General features: G+C 34.0%; 5 protein-coding genes across 6 annotated transcripts; 2 read left to right on the forward strand and 3 right to left on the reverse strand.

Annotated features, from left to right (window-relative positions):
• Window positions 1-26: 26 nt before the first annotated feature.
• LOC149742435 (exportin-7-A-like) lies at window positions 27-13,989 on the forward strand. 2 transcript variants are annotated; one of them, XM_089893993.1, is made up of 27 exons: window positions 27-242; window positions 409-486; window positions 636-782; window positions 1,629-1,722; window positions 1,852-2,018; window positions 2,619-2,828; window positions 3,490-3,665; window positions 4,070-4,214; window positions 4,620-4,817; window positions 6,158-6,279; window positions 6,998-7,097; window positions 7,162-7,252; window positions 7,688-7,823; window positions 8,170-8,278; window positions 8,521-8,594; window positions 8,675-8,819; window positions 9,213-9,315; window positions 10,170-10,263; window positions 10,482-10,589; window positions 10,896-10,977; window positions 11,045-11,153; window positions 11,765-11,979; window positions 12,212-12,350; window positions 12,612-12,820; window positions 13,061-13,159; window positions 13,218-13,354; window positions 13,406-13,989. In XM_089893993.1, exons 2-27 carry the CDS (start codon window positions 478-480, stop codon window positions 13,527-13,529), a joined length of 3,342 nt encoding a protein of 1,113 aa, XP_089750119.1. In that variant the 5' UTR covers window positions 27-242; window positions 409-477; the 3' UTR covers window positions 13,530-13,989. The 2 variants fall into 2 exon arrangements, with proteins under 2 accessions (XP_089750119.1, XP_089750118.1); XM_089893992.1 differs by having other exon boundaries at window positions 78-242; window positions 368-486.
• Window positions 13,978-16,512, reverse strand: LOC149742436 (riboflavin kinase-like). Its single transcript, XM_089894040.1, has 4 exons — window positions 16,372-16,512; window positions 15,910-16,061; window positions 15,357-15,459; window positions 13,978-14,693 (listed from the first exon to the last, which is right to left on the reverse strand). The coding sequence occupies exons 1-4, from the start codon at window positions 16,451-16,453 to the stop codon at window positions 14,503-14,505; spliced, it is 528 nt and encodes a 175-aa protein (XP_089750166.1). The 5' UTR covers window positions 16,454-16,512; the 3' UTR covers window positions 13,978-14,502.
• Window positions 16,494-17,903, reverse strand: LOC149742437 (oxygen-dependent coproporphyrinogen-III oxidase, mitochondrial-like). Its single transcript, XM_089894023.1, has one exon. It carries the CDS (start codon window positions 17,823-17,825, stop codon window positions 16,662-16,664), a length of 1,164 nt encoding a protein of 387 aa, XP_089750149.1. The 5' UTR covers window positions 17,826-17,903; the 3' UTR covers window positions 16,494-16,661.
• Window positions 17,904-18,872: 969 nt separating this feature from the next.
• On the forward strand, window positions 18,873-20,454 carry LOC149742438 (NAD kinase-like). Its single transcript, XM_089894021.1, has 2 exons — window positions 18,873-19,557; window positions 19,622-20,454. The coding sequence occupies exons 1-2, from the start codon at window positions 18,926-18,928 to the stop codon at window positions 20,166-20,168; spliced, it is 1,179 nt and encodes a 392-aa protein (XP_089750147.1). The 5' UTR covers window positions 18,873-18,925; the 3' UTR covers window positions 20,169-20,454.
• LOC149742439 (uncharacterized) lies at window positions 20,326-23,841 on the reverse strand. The gene is made up of 6 exons (XM_089894022.1): window positions 23,682-23,841; window positions 22,256-22,383; window positions 21,936-22,081; window positions 21,500-21,676; window positions 21,297-21,424; window positions 20,326-21,021 (listed from the first exon to the last, which is right to left on the reverse strand). Exons 1-6 carry the CDS (start codon window positions 23,839-23,841, stop codon window positions 20,591-20,593), a joined length of 1,170 nt encoding a protein of 389 aa, XP_089750148.1. The 3' UTR covers window positions 20,326-20,590.
• Between the last annotated feature and the right edge of the window lie 795 nt (window positions 23,842-24,636).

The following is a 24,636-nucleotide window of genomic DNA, read 5'->3' on the forward strand; positions in this document are numbered from 1 at the left end:
TGACTTTATTAGAACATGGTTTAAATCTACGGTAAAATAGTTACACGAATACCCCAAAGTTAGTGGAAACCGTTAAATACCCTAAAGTTAAAGTGGACACGTTGAAATACCCCACTGCTCGGTGACAAATGTTACGCATGACTCAACGGATGGCTTGCTCTACTTCATAATACAACTCCCACTGGTTCCGCGAACTAATAAAGTTGCGTTTGCACAACAAGACAGGCAGCCTAGGCGGACAGGTTCGTACAGTAAACGTCTTTACCTTTTATCTTTGGTAGGGCTGATAATGCGTGTTTATGTTATTGGTTGTGTTACGTTTTAGTTAAACGTCGTGTTTTATTAAATGAGTTTGTTCATTGTTTAGTGTTTACAATATATATGGTGATTCAATTTATGAAACTTCAGCACTGGTGGATCAGACGTATCCTGTATTAAGTTCACTGCTGAAAAGTTTCTACGTTCTAAACATCAGCTATGGAGCAGGTAAATAACTATCTGGCTAGTTTGCTTTTTGGTATGTTCTTAGATAAACAGAACCTTCAAAAGAAACTCTATTAGTATTTCACAATGATTTGTTTCAAGGGCACACTTGTAAAATTCATCCAAATCTAATTCCTTTTACAAATTCACAGGAAATTTTAGAACTAGAGCAGATATGTGCTGCCATGTACGAAACTGGAGATGCCAATGTTCGACAGAGAGCAGAAAAAGTTTTGGTTGATCTTGTTAATGATCCTCTAGTTCTTGATAAATGTCAACTATTACTTCAGAGATCTGCGGTGTGTACATAGAGTCCAGACTGTTTAAAGGAGTTTTATGCAGTGTATTTGTCATGTCTTCTTAACTGATGAATTTTCGCTTGGGCAGGATGTCCGGCGTCGTGGCGTAGTGGTTAGCGCGCCTGCCTGTAACCATTAGGTAATGGGTTCTAGGTTCGTCGCTGCTACCATTGTGGGCGTATGTGTCCTTGAGCAAGACACTTAACGACAATTGCTCCAACCCAGTAGTCACTAATGGGTTGTCCAAATTATCAGCCATACATAAAAAAAAAGAAAAAATCTAAAAAAAAAATATTAACCACAAAGTAACATACATGGTAACTCGTAAGCTGGCACGAGGTGTTAAACCCGTGTGATAACGACTGTCGTTTTCCGGCCACGCGAGGATAAAGTATGTTACATTCATTCATTCATGTGTAATGGAAATTGCCAGAAATCCAATCCATGACACTAATTTTTTCCAACTTGAGATTGATATGCGCAAAAGTTAACTTGGCCACCAATGTGTACCCACATAGTTTTATATTAGAAATTCAGGGCACAAGAGTTTATTATGCTACTATGCATAGTGCCCAATATGACATCCTTGTTGTTTTTAAACAAATTTTTCCAGCACAGTTTAAGCTGACAATGATTAAAGTTTTAATGCACATTGGGTAACCAATACCCGATATTGATGTCTATTGCACTAATGTCATGTATTAATTAGACAACCGTAGCAATACAGGTGCTTAAACTTAAAACCCTTTAATTTTTTTCCTCAACAAACTTTTATGATTTGCAACAAGCATTAAAATTGAATGAGACATGTTTTTTCTAAGCTTGTTTTCTCTTTGACCTATACAGAACCCATATTCGTTGCTCATTGCTGCCTCAACTTTAACAAAACGCGTGACTAAATCTGGTTCTCCGTTACCAATGCAACAACGACTTGATATACGTGAGTAAATCTAATGCATAGCATGCTGGGGAAACAATGTAGTTTTCTATCAATAATGCGTTAAAATATATTTGAAATATTTCCCAGCATTAAGCTTTGTCATCTTTATTCTTTAATTCACATTTTTAGGAAACTACGTTCTTAACTTTTTATACACTGGTACAAAGCAAGCAACATTTGTGCAAGAGGAATTAACTTTGTTGTATGCTCGAATAACAAAACTTTCATGGTTTGATTCTTGTAAAGATGAATGGTATTTCAGGACTGTCATTGCAGATATTTCAAAGTTTTTACAGGTATGGATATGATATTATTCTGTATAGCATTATAAATAGTTGTGTTATTTCCAAAGATAAAACTTATATTTATTTGTTTTTATTGTGTGAGAAAGCTTTTTTGTGATAAACATATTATCTGTGAATGCTATATATTGAAGTGGTCTGAATGAATGAATGAATGAATGTAACTTACTTTATCCTCGCGTGGCCGGAAAACGACAGTCGTTATCACACGGGTTTAACACCTCGTGCCAGCTTACGAGTTGCCATGTATGTTACTTTGTGGGTGATTATTTTTTTTGGATTTTTTCATTTTTTTATGTATGGCTGATAATTTGGACAACCCATTAGTGACCTGGGTTGAAGCAATTGTTGTTAAGTGTCTTGCCCAAGGACACATATGCCCACAATGGTAGCAGCGACGAGCCTTGAACCCATTACCTAATGATTACAGGCAGGCGCGCTAACCACTTTGCCACGGCGCCGGACAAGCTCCTGATATATTTTAAATTTAATTTTTGCAAACATTTCATACCTTATTTTCTTGTTTATTTTTTACCCCAGCCAATATTAACTTATCAAGAACAGATTCAAAGTAAACTAATGTTTTTTGTTCAGGGGATATCAGATATTTGCATTGTTGGAGTTCAGTTGTTAAATGAATTGGTTGCTGACATGAATCGATCAGACAACATAAAACCGCTGACTCGCCATCGAAAAATTGCCGCATCTTTCCGAGACACAACTTTGTTTGAAATATTTCAACTTGCTTGTGGTATGCTTTCTCAAGCTCTTATATCGGGCGACCAAATACAAGGAAATGAACAGGTATGTGTATATAGCAGGTTTCACTGTCTAACATGGGTATCCTGTTTTAAATATGAGGATATGATACTTTGTACTGAATATTCGAAAATAAAACGGGGTTCACATAGTAATAGTAACAGCAGTATAAATACCATGAAATGTACTTTTTAAAAGTTAGGCACATGTTGATATGTTAGTTTAACTGTTATACAACTAAATAGTAGATGGAAAGTTTTAAGTATGATAAAAAACAGTGGGAATACTGGACAGTTTTATAGTGCCTTAGATTGAATACTATATGATAAAACTAGATTTAATAATTAATTTGTTTGCACCACACTAGGTAATGATAACTAAAGCTAACAAAGTAATCACTAAACTCGACAAGTTTTATCTTAAACATTGTTCAAAGTAGTTCCAGCGAAACTGCATGTGTGTAATAATGTCCCATTTATAAAAGGTTTGCTTTAAAGTTTGGCTAGATTCACTGGTGGGTGTTAGAACTATCAGCCACACAGAGAAAATTATACAGAATTAGTAAGCGACACGCGATACAGAATTAGTAAGCGACAGTAAGCGATATTAGACATCCATGTTATAACAAGTGTCATTAACCTGCCACACACCCACAAAGATAAATAAGTGTTATTCATACATTTATTCACATCTTCCTTTAAAACAGTGTACATTGTTGGCTGCTGTGCTACAACTTACACTGACATGTTTGTCATTTGACTTCATCGGGACATCTTATGATGAATCATCTGATGATCTTGGAACCGTACAAATCCCCACTGGATGGCGAGGCACGTTTGTTGATCTTAGCACTTCACAATTGTTTCTCAACCTTTACAATGTGTAAGTATTATGTATGTATGATATGAATAGATACACTGATGCAGTGTTCATGAAGTTACTTACCGTATCAACTTGGATTGTGTTATTTTACTTAAAATTTGTTCCCAAATAATGTTGTTTTACATATTTTTATATGGAAATGGAGATTATTAATCGATCGTACTCATAGACAGTTTTCATTTCTCCCCTTCCCCCTGTAAACAACACACAGCCCCTGCTCAACTTGAAACTTCAATAGTTGTGGCTATATTGCTATTTGCTAACGCAATATACAAATAAATAATATTTGTGTTTTGGCAGTTTAGTTGAAAAGCTTAAATAATGGGCCAACCATGGTGTTAATTTATCTTGTCATATAGAACAAATGAGTAAAAAAAAATTTAACCGTTAGTTCTTACATTTAGTCTTCCAAATTCACTGTGTTCGATTGTAATGTCGTGTTTGGTTCAAATTGTTTCTGTTCGTCGATCATTGTTTAACAACACAGAACGTGCCAAGTTTCTTGCTGATATTATTAAAGGGATCAAAGGAATTCTGGAAAATCCACAGGTAATAATTTAGGTTACATTTGTGTTACATTTTATGTGTCATTAAACTATTTTCTTGTTTGCAAAAATACTTGCAATGCAAAATATGAAGGAACTACAATAGTTTGAAAATTGAGCTATCAGAAATATTTATGTTTTTTCTTTATTTGTAGAAATAATCAACTGATTAAACAACACTTTTGCTTATAAACCTACATACACACAGTAATGCATAGAATACCTACTTCTTTTTAGTTTTGTTTAAAATAACATGAAGGATCAAAATAAATTTATTTTCGACAAACTGGGAAAAGCCATGCATGTAATGAAATTATGTTGAATGAAAAATTTATTTTGGTAAAGTTTATTCAAAAATTTAAAATTCTTGCAGCGTTTACCATTACCTTGTTTATTCTTTCTGTTGCAGAAACTTTCGGATGAAACAACATTTCATGAGTTTTGTCGAATGTTGGCTCGATTAAAATCAAACTATCAACTTGGTGAACTGGTTAAGGCTCCCTTCTATGCAGACTGCATGCAACTTGTGGCTAAGTTCACGGTTACCTCACTCAGAATGTGGCATTTCTCACCAAATTCAATTCATTACTTATTAAGCTTGTGGCAGGTAACATACAGTTGTTTGTACAATCCGTTATCTTGAAAGTTGTGACATAACTACTTATTTATATACAATGAAAAAGACATGTGCCACCGTGTATTATATATGTAGTATATATATTAAAAGTTATCTAACAATAAATTTATACTTTCTAAAATATATATGGTATATATTTGATGTACCTAGTTTAATGTAACACCATCAGGCATGATTTATTAATTTGTTAATGTGAAAAAAATGAAAAATATTTATTTTCAACATTTACCTGATAAAGTTGTGCCAAAAAAAACAATTTAGTTTTGTTGTTATCGAAGGTGTTTCTTTTTTGTTTTGTTAGTTTCACCTCACATATCAAATTAACAACTCCAAGGGTGGTATGCAGAAAGTGTACTTAAGTTTCTGCTTGATATTAGTTTAGCTAAACGAAGATCAAGCAAAAAACTTAAGTGGTATGCAGAAAGTATAATCAGTGATTCTCAGCTAATCTATGTTTATCTTTTCCGTGTTTGTGACGTAACAATGGACGAGAGAATTTCTCTCGAAAATTACTCCATGAAGAAGGCAATTCTCAGGAAAATGGCGACAAAAATGCAATAGGAGTGTTTGCACGGCACCATGGCCCGTTCGGTGCCGTGGCCCCGTGTTCACTGTGGGGCCCGCGCAGGCCACCAAATTGTCCTGGGCCATGGCCCCCACTTTTTTTTCAGGGCACTGTGGCCCCGAAGTGTCTTGGCTGTGGCCCCAATTTTTTTTTAGTTTCTAGGGCACCGGACCCTCGGTGCTGTGGTCCGCGTGGAGTATCCTAGGCCAGGTTGGAAGTTTTGGCATTTTCTTGGGCACCGCACCCCTGTGTTATTTTTGATTGCTGTGTTACATAAATTTAATATGTTTAAAACTATAGTACTAACATTACAGTTTGTTTTATTATGCAAAAAAATTGTAGCTCAAATTTGTGCAGTTATATTCAGTTTACATGTCCGCTATGCACACTTTCATAGCGAACATGCACTAATTAAAGGGACCCAATATGAACTGCTTGACTGAATTTCGAGGATCACGCCTGTGGTCCCACATTTTTCTAAAAGGCCCCAGACACCGTTAAAACCTATAAAAACGATCCAATACTATCTATTTGACGTGGATTTACAGAAAGCAATCTTATGTCGCGTTACCAACTCTAAAAACTACAAATTAGCAAAGCCGCCAGACATTCACAGCCGATTTCGCTGTTAATCGACAATCAAAAATCGATAATTACTTCGACTATACTTTCTGCATACCACCCCAAGTTTAGTTCGTTTTTTGTTGAATTAAGTTTGGTCTTTTTAATTTTATTTTATCCGCAGCGTTTAGCAGCAAGTGTTCCATATGTGAAGGCACAAGAACCACATCACTTGGAGAATTATATGCCAGAAGTATTGAAAGCATATGTGGAATCGAGACTTGAATCCGTTGAAGTTATAATTAGGTAAGAACATGTGCAGTCCTGGAGACTCGCTGAGAGTGTGTGGCCTGCGTTGCGGCCAAAATAACAAATCTGGAAGGAATTATTAGCATAAGTTGAAACGGGAATAAGCAAATGTCAGTTCAACGATCTTATATTACGCATAAACATGTTTATTCTGTTTGAACTTTCATTTTAACCATCCGATAACTTCACAATGGTGGTTGTGACATGTTGAAAGATCGATAACCTCGCAGGTGTAGGCTTGCACAATATTCTACAAAATTTCTATCCCAACTAATGAACTAAGTATTGTAGCAGCATAGGTTAGGATTACGCAATACTGTAAGTTGTGATAATGGATATATTACAACTAAGACTGTAAAGTGATGCATTGCCGCAAGTTCAGTATTTCAGAATATTATAAGTTACAATAACCATTCCAATTAGGCTTGTGATGTAGCGGTTATATTGGCTGGCCGAAAAAATTAGTTTTAACTTTTTGCAACTTTTATCATCACTAAAATAGAAGTAACCAAAAGTGGAAACGTATTACTTTTACCTTCGGCACAATTGCAAATGGTTGATCAAATTGCACTGACAAACTGTCTGCAATTGTGAGAATCCAGGACTGCATATGCTGTTTATTTAAATAAATAAAATTAGAAGATCTACACAAGATACAAAACATGTTTTATCAACCAAATGTTTGCCAATAATTCTAATTTAAATAACTTTACAGGGATGGTCTTGAGAATCCTTTAGACGATACTTTGATTATTAAACAACAACTTGAACAAATATCAACGATCGCAAGATGTGAATACAATAACACGTGTCAGGTTGGCAACAAATCTATATTAGATTCATTTATTTACTTTTACAACTCAATTGTTTTGGTCACAGTTACTCGTTCAAACATTTGATAAAACAGCGGCACAACTGGAGGAACTATTGAGAAATAACTCCGACAACCAAAGTCTACTAATACCACTTGGTAAGCATTTTAAATAAACTAAGTAAGGTGTGTAAGTGTAACCTTTACTTCTGCGAGACCAAAATCAGACTTTGCTCTGTCAGAATGTCTCAACAATCTGGCTCTGTCTTTCGGAAGCACAAATATCATACATTTAATTGAAGCAAAGTCACAAAAAATATCCTCATCTTTTTCTTGATGTAACTTCTTAACCAAGTAACACATGAAATGATAGAAACACTGCAGACTAGGATAATGATCAACTCTAAAGTATAAGTCCTATCCATGGCCTAACTTACCAAAGGCTCATATGAAATAAAAAATGGTGCCTTATTTTACTTAAACTCCAGTTTTCTGCAGGTCACGCATGTTTGGTTTTTATATCATAAGTTGCACATTTCTTAATAGTTAGATTGCTTAATATTTAAACCCTCTGTTTTATTTCATATTTGTCAGGTCAGTTGACATGGATCATTCATTTTGTTGGTTCAGTAGTTGGAGGTCGTGTTTCGTTCGCGGCAACCGATGATCACGACTCTATGGACGGTGAACTTGTTATCAGGGTGTTGCAGTTGATGGCAATTACTGACAGGTGGTTATTATGTTAGGGTTTTTATTGCTCAAACAGTGACGTATATTTAAAACTATGGTATATGTTGCACTGCTTGTAGATCGTTGCTTTTCAGCTTGTGGGTTGCCACGAGATTTGGTTTGGTTGTCGACTGGTTACTTTTTAACTATTTTATTGTGAGTTTTAAATCATTTTATTTTATAAAAGTTGGTAAAATACGGTATCAAAAAATTGGGTTTTTAAAATACTAAAAACTGATTAGTTCCAAAAGTTGAGATCAGTTTAGTACCCATAATATAAATCTGTTTCAGTTGTGCTAACAATTTAAAAAGTTAGTTTAATGTTAATAATTTACAAATTGATACAGACGTCTACCATCAGGAAATGGTTTTGTTACGATCGAACTTGCATTTCTGTCTTTCTTTGAACAATTTCGTAAAATCTACGTTGGCGACCAAGTTCAAAAAACTTCCAAGGTATTTTGTGTTGATGTAACTTTGTTACGGGAATCGTAATATATGATCAAACTGATAGAAGTTTATTTTTTCAAACCAAAATTTTAGTAATCCTTTCAGATTTCTACGTTATTACCCTGATAAATGCAACCAAGAGTTTATTTTAAGACTTTACACGCCCGAATGGTTTTGTATTTACTTTTAATATTTCGTTAAAAAAGACTTAGTTTAAATTCTTTGCTGAACTACATTTTATGAAACAGGTTTACAAAAGATTGAACGATGTTTTACAACTTGCTGATGACTCAGCTGTTCTCAGTGTCTTTGTTACTAAAATGTGAGTTGTAATTATTTGTTAAGCTATAGCTTTTTTCTTGAAGCCTAAATATTATCCTGACAATAAAATTGTATTCCCAGCATCACCAACCTGAAATATTGGAGCGATAATGACGGCATAGTGTCCGGAACGCTCCAGTTGCTTGGCGACCTCTCTGTCGGTTTCAGTTCAGTTCGAAAACTTGTTAAACTGAATGCTGTGAAGTTTTTGTTGGAAAACGATCCGGTAAGTCGGTGGAATATTGTTCATGTATGGGGACATGGATGTTTCACGAGCATAACTTTTTAAAAAAATTATTAAATTAAAAATATTAGTATTTTTGAAAACTTAGCAAGAGGGGTCATATTAAATGGAAGCTGTTAAGTTTTATTAGGCATGAACTAGTCAATTATTAAATTACAGCCTAATTAACCTTAATTCCCCTTTAACTTTATTGTTTTGAGCAAGACAATTAAATGACATTCATTCGCTGTCTTTAAAGTTTGTAATTAATTTGTTAAAGCAGTAAAAATTAGTAATATAATACATGTAACTGCATTGGACATCAGAATATACTTTTGTGAAACAGAGTTTGAATATAAACTGCCATCTCATGTGTGATAGTGTTTATTTTGTTAGGGAGCTCACTTTCCATTCTTGAGTCCTGAATCGAAGGTGAGTGACTTACGATGTCGAACTGTGTTTTACACCGCACTTGGAAGGTTGATGATGGTGGACTTGGGTGAGATGGTCTAACTAACTAACATTGTATTTCAGTTAAATTTTTTTGTATTCACGTGTAACATTTTACATGTTATGTTCTTGCTGTTGGGGTAATGTGCTAACTTTTGCCTAAATCACATGTCCTATGAATCACATCCTATACATATTGTAAAGTGGTTTGCCTAGCATGTTATGTATAATAGGTATGTCACTCACCGTTTTTACGGTAACACAGTTTTGTATATTCATGGGTCTTCAGAATGAGGCACGGTAACAGTAGAATTCTGACCTGAAGGTCCTTACAACAGACAGCGTACTTGTACTTAAAGAACGACAAGCAATGATGTTTATCACTAACATGCACAACCTTATTCAAAAAAAATTAAACACGTTAAAACTATTTCCGCTACTTCCAACAATGCACAACATGAGATAATAACACACAGTCACACAGCATTCGATACACTGTAAAACTTACTTTTGCAACATATATAATTGTAATACAATGGCTCGGCCACCGTGTGTTAATCTCTGTGATCACTCGTTATCAAACAGAAAGTAGTAACGAGGCGTAATAAGTTTAACACAGGTGTGGGAAATTACAATAAACAATAAAGGAACAACAGGTGGGCGCATAACGAAACTTTAGGATATAGCACTAACATGTCAGACAAACAACAGATTCCACTCTCTTACTTTAAAAGTTTAAATAAACAAAACGTGTTTGTGATGGGCTAGGTGTATTAAATTCATGAAAGAATGTGATGTGACCTAATTTAGTAACTCCTAACTTGGACCTAACTTATGATGAAAAGTAAACAAGTTAGTTTACTTTTCTAAACATAAAAAAACATGAGGTTATTTATTCTGTAGGTGAAGATGAAGAAAGATTGATGAGGTTCATGTCTCCCATGACAACCATGTTTGAATCATTAAAACAAATGTTGCAAACCTCATCCACAGCAAAGTAATGAAAAATATTTAAACTGTTCTATTTGTAGCCATGCTAAAAGTTTTAAATACTTTCCTTTAAAAATAGGATCTTAGAAGGGGCATATAAAGTTAAACCAAAATTTTATTAAAATCTATGTTTCCTCTGCCATGTGACGAGATATAGTCTCGGTAATTCTAGTAAATTATATTACTCATGTTGGCACTAGCAGCAGAATATGTTTTATTTTTCAGCATAAACACGGGTACCCTTCGTAACTTGGTTGGCTTGGCGAGAGACATGCGTGGTTTAACCTACGCGTTTAACAGCAAGAACAGCTACAGCATGTTGTTTGATATAATGTATCCTTATAAATAGTTACATTAATGTATATTTTGCTCAATTTTTTACCCCCACAGCACAGTGTATATGAAGCCACCATGTATGGTGTACAATAGGACACTCATGTTGTGATTTGTGAATATTAAGTTCCCTCTCCAATTTAATAGTTATTTTTTTAATTTAAATAATAGTTAGTTTAATAAATATTTTTGTGGTAACTTTGTTTGTTTAAAAATCGTTATATTCAACTTTTAAAAATGTTGATTATTTTTCCTTTGTTTCATGTTTCAAGTTTAATGTCATTATTCCTTCATATAAAACTATAGCTACCCAACGTTCACGGACATTTTACAGCGGTCTATAGAGCTGTGGTACCATGATCCTGTAGTCACCACACCTGTAATAAAAGTAAGTTCAATTCACTTCATGTTATTGTACTTACTTCTTATCAATCGAATGCACTTTACTATTTCAGATGTTTGGAGAACTAGTTTTAAACAGGGGACAACGCCTAAATTTTGACGTTTCATCTCCAAACGGGATTCTACTTTTTAAAGAAGCAAGCAAATTGATCTGCACTTATGGTAAGAATGTTGTTGAGGTGAAATAGTTTAGTATTTCTTTCAGCTCTTTGGTCATAACCCAAAATGAAAGTCAAGTAACTGTTCATAAATGTCCGGCGCCGCGGCATAGAGGTTAGCGCCACTGCCTGTACCCAGAGGTAATGGGTTCAGGCCTCGTCGCTGCTACCAATGTTGGCGTATCGTTATGTGTCCTTGGGCAAGACACTTAATGGCAATTGCCCCAACCCAGCGGCCACTAATTGGTTGTCCAAATTAGCAGCCATACATAAAAAAATAAAAAAATCTCCCCGAAAAATCACTTACAAAGGAACATACATGGTAACTCATAAGCTGGCACGAAGTGCATAAACATCCGTGTTACAACAACTGTTGTTTTCCGGCCACGCGTGAGTAAAGTAAGTTACATTCAAATCTTCTTTTATTGGAAAGATTAAACGGGTGGTGTTATTATTATCGGTAAACAGTACAAAAACTTGTGTGCAATTAAGTTTTATAAATTGAATGGCCAAAGATAGGCTGGTATTTTATTAATATTCAAGTGGTGCTAAAATAGTTTGATCTTCACTCAGTTAACATCAATGATAGTTATATAATTATATTAATGTTAAAAGGAACGCGAATAATGTCAATGGGTGAACCTCCAAAAGATCAGCTTTATTCTCACCGCTTGAAAGGAACTTCACTTTGTTTTTCATTACTGAAGAATGCACTGAGTGGTGGTTATGTAAACTTTGGTGTGTTTCGATTATACAATGATCCAACATTAGAAGACGCTCTCAATGTGTTTGTGAAACTTGTAATGTCCGTACAAAGCAATCATCTATTGGTAGGTCTAATAAACTTACTAATAAAAAAATCATACTTTTATTTCAATATTGCAAAGAAAATTGTAATTGTTTAATATAATTGGCTTTATCGAAGTATACATAAAATATAAAGTTACAATTTTTAAAAATGTTCTTGTTTAATCGGTAAAAAAGGTAATCATTACAGTACTTTACATAACTATTTTTAATTACTTGTTTAAAATAACAATTTTTTTTCTTCTTATTTCACAGGAATATCCGAAATTAAGTTCATCTTACCACACACTGTTGGAGTTAGTTGTACAAGACCACATGAGCTTTATATGCAGTTTACCTTCAACAATTATATATCATATACTTTCTACTATAACTGATGGCTTGGCTGGTCTGGGTATGTTTTCCTATTTGTTTTTAAGCAATTGTATATTTATATCCATACAAAATAAAACAGGAACATATGGTATAATTTTCATATACAACATACATTAATACTTTTACATTCTCCATTCCAATATTGATTTCTGCTTTATGAGGGTTCATAAATATTTGAATACAAAAATGTATTAATATTATTTATCTGAGTGAATTTACTTTACATGTTCTGTTTATAATTCAAATATTAAATAATTTACAAAAATAATGTATTTTACAGACACCGTGATATGCACATGTTGTTGTGCTGCATTGGATCACGTGGTGACTTATTTATTTCGAATCGGATCACGGACACCTGGTTTAACTAACGGAACAATCTCGGTAACATCGGTGATCACAACGAAGCGACAACGTGATGAAGTTGACAGAAATCGTGATCAACATTTTCTGCAAGTCATGATGGAAAGACCTGATATACTACGACAGGTTGAAATGTTAAACATAATGTGTCTGGAGTTGTTTTGGTCCATAGCGAAATAGGGTTTCTGGATGTTTGCAGCACACAAGATTAAAAGAATTTAACAGATTTTCACATTTGCCAAAACTGTGTAATGACACATGTTATGTTATTGATATTTACTGCACACAACTTAAAATACGTTATGCTAAAATATATAGACGATCTGTAATGTTTGCAATATATTTTAAACGTACATTTATACCCAGGCTTTATCCACTGTGTTGCACACCATCATGTTTGAAGATTGTAGAAATCAATGGAGCATGTCAAGACCCCTGTTGGGGTTAATATTGCTAAACCAAGATGTAAGTTTCTATATGCAAGATTTTACCTCAAATTTTAACTACTATTTTTAATCCACAGTATTTAGATACAATAAAGAAGTCTTTTTGTGAAGCAAGTGCTGATCATGGACCACTTAACCAACGTTCGGTGTCCAATTGTTTTGAACAATTGATGCAAGGCATTGAGAAAAACTTGCACACCAAAACTCGGGATCGGTAAGTAAAACTATTGCTGCCTATTTTAAGTTATAAACATCAATTATTCAGGTTCACTCAAAATCTTTCCATATTTCGACGAGACATAAATGAGATTTTAAAAGTTGAAAGTCAAGAAAGATCGCAAACTGATGGAATTGATCTTTCTGTTTCATCGTCAAGTATGATGTCATAAGGATAAATTTGATTTCAAACATTATCTTTTGTCCACAAATTAAACTTTGGTGACGAGCATTCCATTCAGAACTCGTTTTTCTATACTTGAGGAAGTTCATGCACATGTGTTAATTGTGCTGATGGTGCTATTACATACATGTCAATATATACTGTGCGTGTATTGAATGTTCCATGTTCGTTACTTACTATGCACAGTGTTCTTTCATAAATGTGCTTATTTCAAATTAAAACACACAGAATTATAAACAGTATGTATGACATATGCCTAGTTTACACATTTAACCAAAGCAAAGTAAGGAATATTTCATTGCCACAACATTAAACTTAATGCATTTCCATCAATCATGAATGATATTAATTTATTCAACTAATTGCCTGAAATGATTTGGCCGGATACAATTTCAATCATTGTTTGTTTTGCAATTGTGGTTCTTTCAATAAACTACTTTTTCATTTCACATTTTATTCTTTTTATTGATTGCCACAAAATGAATTACGACTTAACATTATCCACTAGTTAAGTAAAACTACATTGGATACAAAACCAAACCAAATAAACTGCATAAGAAGTACCACATATATATATATAAAGGAACATATTTCAATAACACACAAAATCTGCAGTGCATACATTACAATAAACCATGTTGACAGCATTAAATTGCAAAATAATTTGGAACTCAGTAAAAACATAAAATGTGACAAGACTTGAGTAAAATGTTTTGGGAATATGCAAATAATGTTGTGTGTTTATAAAAGGTAGTTCATTACGAATTTATGCACAATGATGTAGTGAATATAGACAATATAAATGTAAAAAGCTCTTTGGGCTAATTTATTTTCACCACTAAGTCAATGACGCTTATGTTCTGTTCAGGATATAAGAGACATTGACATTGGTGGGAAAATAAATTTGGCAGTAGAACTGTTTGGAATTCATCATTAATATTCTAAAAGTTATTTACACTGTATCATAAATTACTGTTAGTATCCAAAGCATCATTATTCAAGTTTGCTTTCAAAGGTTGGATGGCTGATGCTTTGCCCTGACTGGTTTCATGATCCGAGAAAAATGAATGATGTTTGTATTTGATCCGTTCTTCACCATCCAACTCAAACTTTGCTTTGGCAATGTCATTGTTTATTGCTGATATCAAATCATCTAAAAGAATAATATATTTATTAACATTTTAGAATCGGAATAAATGAAATACAATTGAATCGGCAGTGTAAAAAGGTCCAACTAGCAAATACTACAGCCATTCATATTAATGTTTCCTCAAATCTCCTAATTAAACAAGAGAGCACACTAAAATTTAATTAACCCTTTTACTATCGAAGTCGACTATGCTTGATTGAAAACAAACCAGAAATAACTAACAAAGTGGGTTTCGGTTGCTATTTGTGATCGTGGACCAATAGGTTGTAGGTAGAATGCATTCCTTAATAACATGGTAAATATTTGTATTTGAACTAACAATAAAAGTTCTTACAATGTGTCCCCACTTAAATAGTAATAGTTTAATACGGCATCAATCATTGTATAGATTTCTAAATTTCTTATCTCACTAACATGCGATGCGTACTATCTAATATCCAGACAGTTTAACCGCTGTTTGGACAGATCACATGACTGGAAATGGTTGGCCTTACCGTTGTAGCATAACATTGTTGGACTTTATTTTTGTTCAGTGCTGATTTGGTGATATTTCGTTTATGTATTTATAACAGAACATGACTTGTTCAGCAAAACCAGATCCCAAAATATATTTATATTATAATTAGTTCACTGTCATTTTTAAAATTTAATACCAAATCAACCAACCAAGTGAAGAGAAGTTTTCCTCCCCTCTTATATAACCAAGCATAATGATACTGAGAACAGAATCATAAAAATCCTCATTGAATGAATGAATAATATGGGTTTCCTGCATAAAAAAAATGTTATAAAAAATGTTGTATTAAAGCTTAATTGTTGCTTAAATGGGTTTGACAAAACTGGTAGCGTATAAAATTGGGACAAGCTTAATGTGCCGTAACCTAAGTACTAAAAGCACAATCATATCTAATAGCAAAACTTCGCTGACCAAATTTCAATGACTGCATTTTAAAAAGATTATAAATTAGTCAATACCAGACAAGAGGGTTACCAAACTACTAGTTAATATTTTGTTTTGTTTACAAACCTAGTAGTTGAATGATTAAAATTAATCAGAAACAATAAATAAATTAATCAAATACATTATTCTAGGAGGGTGTAGCTCAACTCTGCCTTAAATCCGAGGATATACGTCATGTTTTGTTGTAGATTGTACTTATAGAACCTCGGTCAAATAGAGATATATTTAAAAAGCAGAATTTTAAATAAAACTTGTTACCATAGATTTCTTCTCATTTTTATAATATGGGTTCCAACCAACACTTAAAACCATTTTATGAACTTCCCCTGAGTTAACTTGAGCCCAACCATAATAGATTCCTGTTGGCAAATCACATGGTAGGTTCTCGACAACACTATCTGGGAAATTCGCTGAAACGAGATAAGGAATTTTAATAAAATCCAAATGAATTACCTGGTAGAGTGGTAGGTTATAGACAACATCGCTTGTTTTAACAAGGTTATCTGCTTCATACACCCCTTACAAAATTATGAGTTGCCACATAGGTAACTTTGTGGGCAGTTGTTTTACTATCCTTTTACTGTTTAGCTAATAATAAGAGTCCAACCCATTCTTAAACACTGGATTGGAGCAATGACTGCTAAGTGTGCTTTCTGCTTTGTACAGCAATTTTAAATTAAAAAAACGAATCTTACAGTAATGATAAAAAGTTGAAATAACCTGTTGGTATTCCAAGTTGTTTGCTTCCACGACCAAACCCTTTCACAACCACCCCACGACAAAAATGTGGCAAACATTTCATAATTTTATCTAGTTTCGTACTAACATCAGATAATTTCAGATCTGTATATTAAAAACAGTGCGTAAGAAAATCGTTGTGCATGTGTTTATAAACAGCGAATGCAAACTCGGGATTAGGTTTTGCTACATTATTGCAAGATGCCTTTAAACACACAGATATATTTGGCTTATTAGGAGTTAATGTCAGGTATTAAAATACACAATCTGTTTTACACCCATTCCCTTGGTGATTTAAGCACATCCAACAATTCATTCTCTGCTGAACCAAGTTTTGGTGTATGCATATACTGCCACCTAGCAGTAAGAGGTAAGGACATGAGAATACTTTCTATTCGAGCTCCAGGAGTTTGGAATCCAAATTTTGTTCCTCTGTCGTAAATAAGATTAAACTCAACATAACGACCTCTTCTGAGTTGCTGCCATTGTTTTTGCTCCGAAGTAAAACTTTTATTCTTGTTTTTCACAACTATAGGCACGTAACATGGAATAATCGCTTCTGCACACGAGGTGACGAACGCTAATGCTGATTCTTCATCAGGGCCTTCGATGTCATCAAAGAATATTCCTCCAACACCTCTTCTTTCACCCCTTATAGGGATTGTAAAGTATTCATCGCACCATTTCTTGAATTTTGGGTAATACTGCACATCATGTTTGTCACATGCCTTTTTTAGCTCCGTATGGAAATGTTTGACATCATTTTGATCGAGGTACATTGGTGTAAGATCAGTTCCACCTCCAAACCACCAAGTCTTCTTCTTATCAGCGCCTGTAACTTCAAAATATCGAAAATTGAAATGAATAGTGGGAACATGTGGGTTTGTTGGGTGTATTACTGAACTTACACCCATAGCAATAAATGGCAAACTGCCATCGTCAAACCTCTTAAAATCCCGCCCTCTTGCACGCATTTGTTTTTCAGCACCTTCTGTTAAACTGCCATGTACAACAGACACATTAACTCCTGCCTTTTCAAATACTTTCCCATCCTGAAGAACACACGTGACACCTCCACCTGTCCCACTCTCTTTGTTCCATTTGTCAACTTCAAACTTCTGTCCTTCAGCTTCCAACGACTCAATTGCTTTGCAAACCTTTGATTGCGTTTCCATGATCATTAACTCCATTTTGGTCGCTGTGTCGTTCGGATTTTTTATTAAGTCATCAAGATCTGTTACAGGCAAAGCCATAAATTTGTTCACTAAACTGTTTAACATATACTTGGATTGCAAACACATAACTTTGTTTTTTTGGAAGACTTCATGTAGATGTGTATGTTGTACTGGTGTGATGATTGTATAAAAACATGTTCCAGCAGCAATCGTAAAACACAGAGGTTTCAGTTTAATAAAAGTATACTTTAAAAATCTCATTCTCTCACTTTTTGCTGGGTTTATGTGATAGAAAAAAAACGGGTTACAGTATATATGAACATACAAAAACAACCTGGATTTTCACTGTCTGTAATGTACTGTCTTATGATTTATTTATTAAAATATCAGCTAAAAAAAGTTTTATAAATTAAAGTTCATACCCCAAACATCTAAAATTATTTTGTTTTAAATGTACCAGCTAAATTTTATTCGAAACATAGTCTACAACCTGTATAATGAGTTTACCTTCACAAATCCAATCCACACGCTTACTATCTACTCCAAACGTCACCCTCCAGAACTATGATGTCATCATTACACTGTCTGGCTGTCTTCTCGCCTTGCCTTTTTCGTGCAGTTTTCCTTCCTTTTCTTTAAAATCTCTTCCCTAATAAACGTCAACGCGCATATGTCAAGTCATTTTGAAATGTGCCATGCCGATAGTAAGGTTGTATAGTCACTGTAAATAATATATGATTAATATAGCAAATTTGCTATTTTTGGTAGCTTTTCTCACGACAAAGCTCTTTATTTGTAAAAAGCAAACAGTTTTGCAAAGTTTCTTGAATAAATTTAGTAAAGGTTTTTTTAGATTGAATCACTGGAATGAGTAAGCGAAAATCTCCATAGACGGCTGTATTGCATCATTATGCCTACGTAACTAACAACAATGCGGCAGCTAGTTGTTACGCAACATTATTAATGATCTATTCTATTGTGAGAATCGTGTTCTGTATCATCTACTGAGCGGTATACAAATGTTTCCCATTACATCATATTTGAGTACATTAATTTCCGGTTTCTGTTATATGATGACATCATTCTATCACTAACACAACGAGCATTTGCTGGTTAGTGACAGAGACGTGTTTGTGACAGACAGCAACGATATTCATGCAAACGCCACGCATAGGTTGTTTAATCTGCTGAGATGATTAATAGCTAGAATAGTTGATTATAGGCTATGTTTTATTGTGCACTTGTGGCGCATTGTTCTTAGCCTATTATACTGGTTGTTACTTGTTATCAGTTCATAGTTTGCATTTTAAACAGGTAGACTGTCTACTGCTAATTTTTAGTTTAAAATATTTTAGTTTAAAATGGCTTCACCATCTGACTTTCTTTCATTGAATGCAAGTCCAGCAAGAATAAAGAAAGGAAAGTTATTTAAGAATGGAAAGGTTTTTCGTCGTGGCATGTCTCTTCACGGACCTTTACCAGTTTGTACATTTGGCCCAAAAGCATCAACTTGCCCTGATGTTTCACCAAGAGAATACGAAATGGATCCAAATGATCAGAAGCTAAAGTGGTCTAAACCACCTGAGTCAGTGCTTGTAATTAAACGACTTGACACTGAAACTAACAAACAGTTTGTTTCTCTTGTAACCTGGCTCATGACAACATTAAAAATGATTGTTTTTGTTGAATCAAAGCTGCTTGATGATACCAACTTTAAAGGAATGCAAGATTTCTTTCCAGTGTATAAAAAACTCAAGACAAATTACTCAACAAATGACATTGATATGGTTATTTGCCTTGGGGGCGATGGAACACTTTTATATGCGGCGTCATTGTTTCAATCCAGCATGCCTCCTGTGATAGCATTTCACTCTGGCTCATTGGGCTTTATAACGTCCCATAAGTTTGAAAACTATCAGGACACAATTCAAAATGTACGTTCAGGAAATGCAATTTTAATGCTGAGAAGCAGGCTTCGCTGTTGCATTTACAGGTAGAAATTGAGCTAGCTTTGTTGTAGCAACCTTTATTATAACAAGCTTTATCCTTTTTTTCAGGGAATCTGTTAATGGAAGTTTAAATGATGGCATGGAAGGAAAAGAGACTCACAATGACAAACCTAATTCATACCTTTGTCTTAATGAAGTGGTTGTGAATAGAGGCCAGAGTCAATACTTGTGTAATATTGACTTGTTTTTAGAAGGCCGACGAATCACTTCTGTGCAGGGTGATGGTTTAATAATTTCCACACCAACAGGAAGCACAGCATATGCTGTTGCAGCTGGTGCTTCAATGGTTCACCCAAATGTCCCAGCTATTATGGTTACCCCAATTTGTCCTCATTCATTGTCCTTTAGGCCAATAATAGTTCCAGCAGGAGCTGAATTGAAGTTTACAGTGTCTGATAATGCTCGGGGTCCTGCTTCTGTATCCTTTGATGGTAGACCGAGTATTGATATAATGAAAGGTGACTTTGTAACGGTACGCACTTCAGTGCATCCTACACCATGTGTTTGCAGATCAAACCCTTTTGATGACTGGTTTGATTCTCTAAGTGAGTGTCTTCATTGGAATTCCAGAAGAATACAAAAAGATATAATTTAACTGCCTTTGACAAAACCATACAAGCATATGCAATGTTCCATTGATTTTAATATATACGTAGGCTTTTTACTTCAATCAAATGCACTTTTTACAATGGCCATGCCATGACTGACTAAAATATTTTTTGAGTATTTTATGCAATGAAAAATAGATACAGTTGTAATTAAATCTCGTTTATTGCATTAACAGTTGCAAAAATATATCTTTTTCATCGACTGCTATATATTCTTTTGCAAGAAATAATCATAATTATTAGCTAAAGGAAGAAATAAACCTATTCCATTAACTTTCTGGTGCATTTATAGACAAAACAAACGAGGTGAGGATTGCCAACTCATCTTTGTTTGGATTGGTGAAGACTCTAGTTGTGAATGCGAGCATTTTTAAGCGTGGCTAGTGGCAAGGTTTACAAAACAGCAAATTCATTCGTCGTTTTTAAGCTGCTTTCTTCCGGATCTCGTCCTTTCTGCCCAAGATCTTTCATCATTGTATTCAGCGAGTAATTCTGCATCCTGTTCATTCACTGTTTCAAATGAATTAGATGCTGGTTTTAGTAATTCTGCTTTGGCTAAGTCAACAAGAGTGTCAAATGGATCACTTGGTTTTGGTGGTGGAGTTTCAAGTCTTCTTTTACTCGCTGTTTTGCAATTAACTACTTTTTCTTGACTTGTCAAGCAGTTGGTCACATTCGTTGAACATGGTTTGATTGTACAAGGGGAAGAACTTTCACTTTTATTCTTTAAATGTTGGATAAGTTGTTGAGCTTTAGATTCATGATCCATAGGTTCCTCTTCTGTTGAATCTGACGAACAACTTTCAGTTTCTTCTGTCAAAAGTTTAATTTCTTTCCTCTCTTAAAAAATAAAAACATTTTAATTTAAGCCTATACCAATAATAATGGATGATTCATATTTTTCTTTTCTCATTCAGAAAAAAGGAAAAAGTTGCCATGGTTAAAGAATATCTTTCATTTGTATCATCCTTTTTTTGGCTTGTTCTTATTTTCAAATAAATTTTTATTTTTATTTTAACATATGCGCGTATTTGTGACTAAGTAAGTATTTAAGTATTAATTTTGTCTGATTTTCAACAGAGCAAAATTCATTAAATTTGCACATTGATAATGACCTTGCAACTCCCTGAGTCTTGTTTTTAACGAACTTTGTTCATGATATGCCAATTGAAGCATATCCTCTGTGTGAGTACACAACTTTGCACAATCATCTAATGATTTCACAACTTTACTTCCTGCAGTTCTAAAATTGAACAAATCAGAAATTAATATTAATCATTAATCAAGTTGTAAATCTGTAACAACCAAGTATGCTCACCTAACTGTTTCTACGATAAAGAACGAGTTGTTTGGTGCCAAATCAAGTTTAAGTTGATCAATAGCTTTCATCACATCTGGTAACTTTCTTTGTTGGTAAATGGACGGGTACGGTTTGTATGAACCACAGACTGCAGCTTTTAAGTTTACTATTTCAACTTTGCATGACACGAATTTTCTTTAAATAAAATAAACAAGTGTTATTTTTTATCAATGATTGTCACACATTTATCGTCACATGGTGGGGCAACAACAGTCAATGTTAAATGTGTGGATGTGGGTCTAATTTAACAACCACTTGACAACCGGAACAATGTCTGTAAACTGTGCTACTGAAGAAAACCTTTATAGTAAATTGGAAGCAGCATTTAATAATTCTTTGGTCACAATGTGAGCGCTCACTTGAAGGTTGAGAACATATTCTTGATGATATTTACCTGTGTTCATCGAGTATAAACGGTGATATCTTCCATGTGTAAGTAGATAAGTTTTCAACCCACGTTTCTTGTACAAGCAAAGTAACAACTTGCGATGCCTTCGTACCATCAACTTGACTTCTTTCCATCAACTTACGATGCACTGACTAACAAAGCAAAATAAATATTACATTAAATTAATCTATTAAATAAAAAATAGTAAAACTGACACAAAACACAAAAAAAATTATATAATAAAAAATAATGTAATCATAGAAATATGATATAATATTACCACACAAGACAAATAAATGTTTGTCATATTCTGATACAACATTTACCTTTTCCTTTACAGTGAGTTTCATGTTTGGCCTTCTACAGAATTTAAACCAACCATAACAACGTGATGAATCCTCATTAGCTCTTTTAGGCAGCGTAGTTGTAGGGAGCTGTGTTACAGTGTGCAGTGCTAAACAAAAAGCAATTATATATATATAGTTTTTTTTTCCTTACAGTAAACTTTTGCAACAGTCTACTTTCCGCAGTTGTAGTACATGGAAATTATGCTTTACATTCTGTTTTATTATACAGCCATAAAACATCATATTTTAAGATTACAAACTGATAGACATTGCGCTTCCAACGTAGTGTAAACCTATTTTACTTTCAATGTGGTGAACGTTTGGGACATAAGCAAACAATACCAAACCTATGCTAGAAATTTTACCATTAAAACACTTAGGCTTTCATATACAAAAGAAAACCGAATGTTTTTAAGATTAAAATCTGCTTATTCATTGTATCTTGTAGGTAAGATTTAATTCGGTTTTTGCATGTCATAGTTCATGTTATCACCTATAAAACTTTTATATATTTTAAATGTAGCTTGGGCCTCACTGAAACTCACTAAATAATCTTTTTTTTTAAATCGAGTGTTTGTGTCAAAAATTAACTTTAAATTGTACTAAACAAGTGTTTTGTCTCCATTTTGAATAAGTGAGTCTTCATAAAGTCTGCAGAGTATGGCAGGTGCAGGTGATTTTGTTTACAGACTTGTGGGTATGCACGTCATAATTCGTCTCATGCAGGCTAAATATTAAACAGTGAAACAAATCTGTATCAAATTAAATAGGATTTCCTAATGTGATTTTTAGAGACATGCTTTGCATTTTTTTTATAGCACGCACATACACGGAAAACAGCTGAGATCTTGTCAGGAACTGTCATATTCTGCACAACGGCATAAAATGATAACAAATAAGATTATCACTTATTACCCCCAGAAAGAACGTTACTTTGTTAGTAACTTATAGATCTTACATTCCTGTTTATGTGTTCCAATCTTTGGTATCAATAAGGCCTTTTGAAACCCAAAATTGTCATTACCGAACTGCCTAAGCATTTTATGTGAGCTACAATTAAACACCAACATATGAAGCTCAAAATGAATGATTTACATATTTCTATGAATGAAGTTAACAATTCTATGTGACGAATGACGCTACAAATTATGTTTGTAAGTGGTGACCAGCAGAAGCAGGATTATTCATTAACAACAAACAATCATATATATAATGTTGGCACTGGTAAAAAATCATCTGGTATAACTTACAGATTAGGCTGGTGGAAAGTGTTTGGGGTTGGTCGTTAGGGGACAGGTGCAAGTGCTATATATACATGTTAATGATTCGCTCATCATATGCTATAGTTTACAAGCACCCATATTGCCCGGTGCATTTTAATATACGTTACCTCACAAACACTCACATAAGACTTCTTCAGTTTTAGTAGAAACGACTGAATCAGTTATACTTGTTGTTGTTTCATGCGCTGTTTCACCTAGAAGTCCACCTTCTGTTTGACCAGATGATTTTGCTGCTTCGTAAAGAATCATAGCCATGCACGGCGATGTTATTTTAATCTTCATATTAATCACTTCTGTGCAGGTGGGACGTTAAACCGAGTTTTAACAGTTACGATTTTACCGAAGGCTTTGAAAGGTACGTACTTTATCCTCTGTCCCAGAACGTAATTCTCGCCGACATGCCTGAGTGGTAAAAAAGAAAAAAAAGGATTTGCAATATTACGCAACGCAAATAGGTTTGTAGTAACATCACATGTCAGTCGCAGAAGTAGAAACTAGGAGGTTTACATAGTTAGCTGTATCATGTATAACTGATTAACTGTATCCTGTAGGCTGTATTATATGTATTTTACTGACCTATTCGATTTATATTATTTTCGATAATATATTGAGCTACATCCCACATAAGTGGAAGTGATATGCTCACCATAAGTTATATTTTCTGTACAATATATATCCACCCTAGAACGTAATGAACGCTTTATATGCAATATATCCACCCTAGAACGTAATGAATGTTTTGTATTCAATATATCTACCCTAGAACGTAATTATTGTTTTATATTCAATATATCTACCCTAGAACGTAATTATTGTTTTGTATTCAATATATCCACCCTAGAACTTAATTATTGTTTTGTATTCAATATATCTACCCTAGAACGTAAGTTATGTTTTGTATTCAATATATCCACCCTAGAACGTAAGTTATGTTTTGTATTCAATATATCTACCCTAGAACGTAATTAATGTTTTGTATTCAATATATCTACCCTAGAACGTAATTATTGTTTTGTATTCAATATATCTACCCTAGAACGTAATTATTGTTTTGTATTCAATATATCCACCCTAGAA

The sequence above is a fragment of the Ciona robusta genome, chromosome 1 (assembly GCF_009617815.1).
Source record: "Ciona robusta chromosome 1, ASM961781v2".
In the NCBI taxonomy this organism is placed as follows: Eukaryota; Metazoa; Chordata; class Ascidiacea; order Phlebobranchia; family Cionidae; genus Ciona; species Ciona robusta.

What these genes read in the sequence shown, in the direction of transcription:
- LOC149742439 (XM_089894022.1), bottom strand. Translation starts at nt 23,841, where the DNA reads ATGAAGATTAAAATAACATCGCCGTGCATGGCTATGATTCTTTACGAA. An exon ending in TTTATACTCGATGAACACAG is followed by an intron (nt 21,677 to 21,935) that starts GTAAATATCATC and finishes TTTTATTTAAAG; the next exon opens with AAAATTCGTGTCATGCAAAG. An exon ending in TTTATCGTAGAAACAGTTAG is followed by an intron (nt 21,425 to 21,499) that starts GTGAGCATACTT and finishes GTTCAATTTTAG; the next exon opens with AACTGCAGGAAGTAAAGTTG.
- LOC149742438 (XM_089894021.1), top strand. Translation starts at nt 18,926, where the DNA reads ATGGCTTCACCATCTGACTTTCTTTCATTGAATGCAAGTCCAGCAAGA. An exon ending in CTTCGCTGTTGCATTTACAG is followed by an intron (nt 19,558 to 19,621) that starts GTAGAAATTGAG and finishes CCTTTTTTTCAG; the next exon opens with GGAATCTGTTAATGGAAGTT.
- LOC149742436 (XM_089894040.1), bottom strand. Translation starts at nt 16,453, where the DNA reads ATGAAATGTTTGCCACATTTTTGTCGTGGGGTGGTTGTGAAAGGGTTT. An exon ending in AAAATGAGAAGAAATCTATG is followed by an intron (nt 15,460 to 15,909) that starts GTAACAAGTTTT and finishes TTTTTTATGCAG; the next exon opens with GAAACCCATATTATTCATTC. An exon ending in GGAAAACTTCTCTTCACTTG is followed by an intron (nt 14,694 to 15,356) that starts GTTGGTTGATTT and finishes TTATTCTTTTAG; the next exon opens with ATGATTTGATATCAGCAATA.
- LOC149742435 (XM_089893993.1), top strand. An exon ending in AAGTCTACTAATACCACTTG is followed by an intron (nt 7,253 to 7,687) that starts GTAAGCATTTTA and finishes CATATTTGTCAG; the next exon opens with GTCAGTTGACATGGATCATT. An exon ending in CAAACCTCATCCACAGCAAA is followed by an intron (nt 10,264 to 10,481) that starts GTAATGAAAAAT and finishes TTTATTTTTCAG; the next exon opens with CATAAACACGGGTACCCTTC.
- LOC149742437 (XM_089894023.1), bottom strand. Translation starts at nt 17,825, where the DNA reads ATGAGATTTTTAAAGTATACTTTTATTAAACTGAAACCTCTGTGTTTT.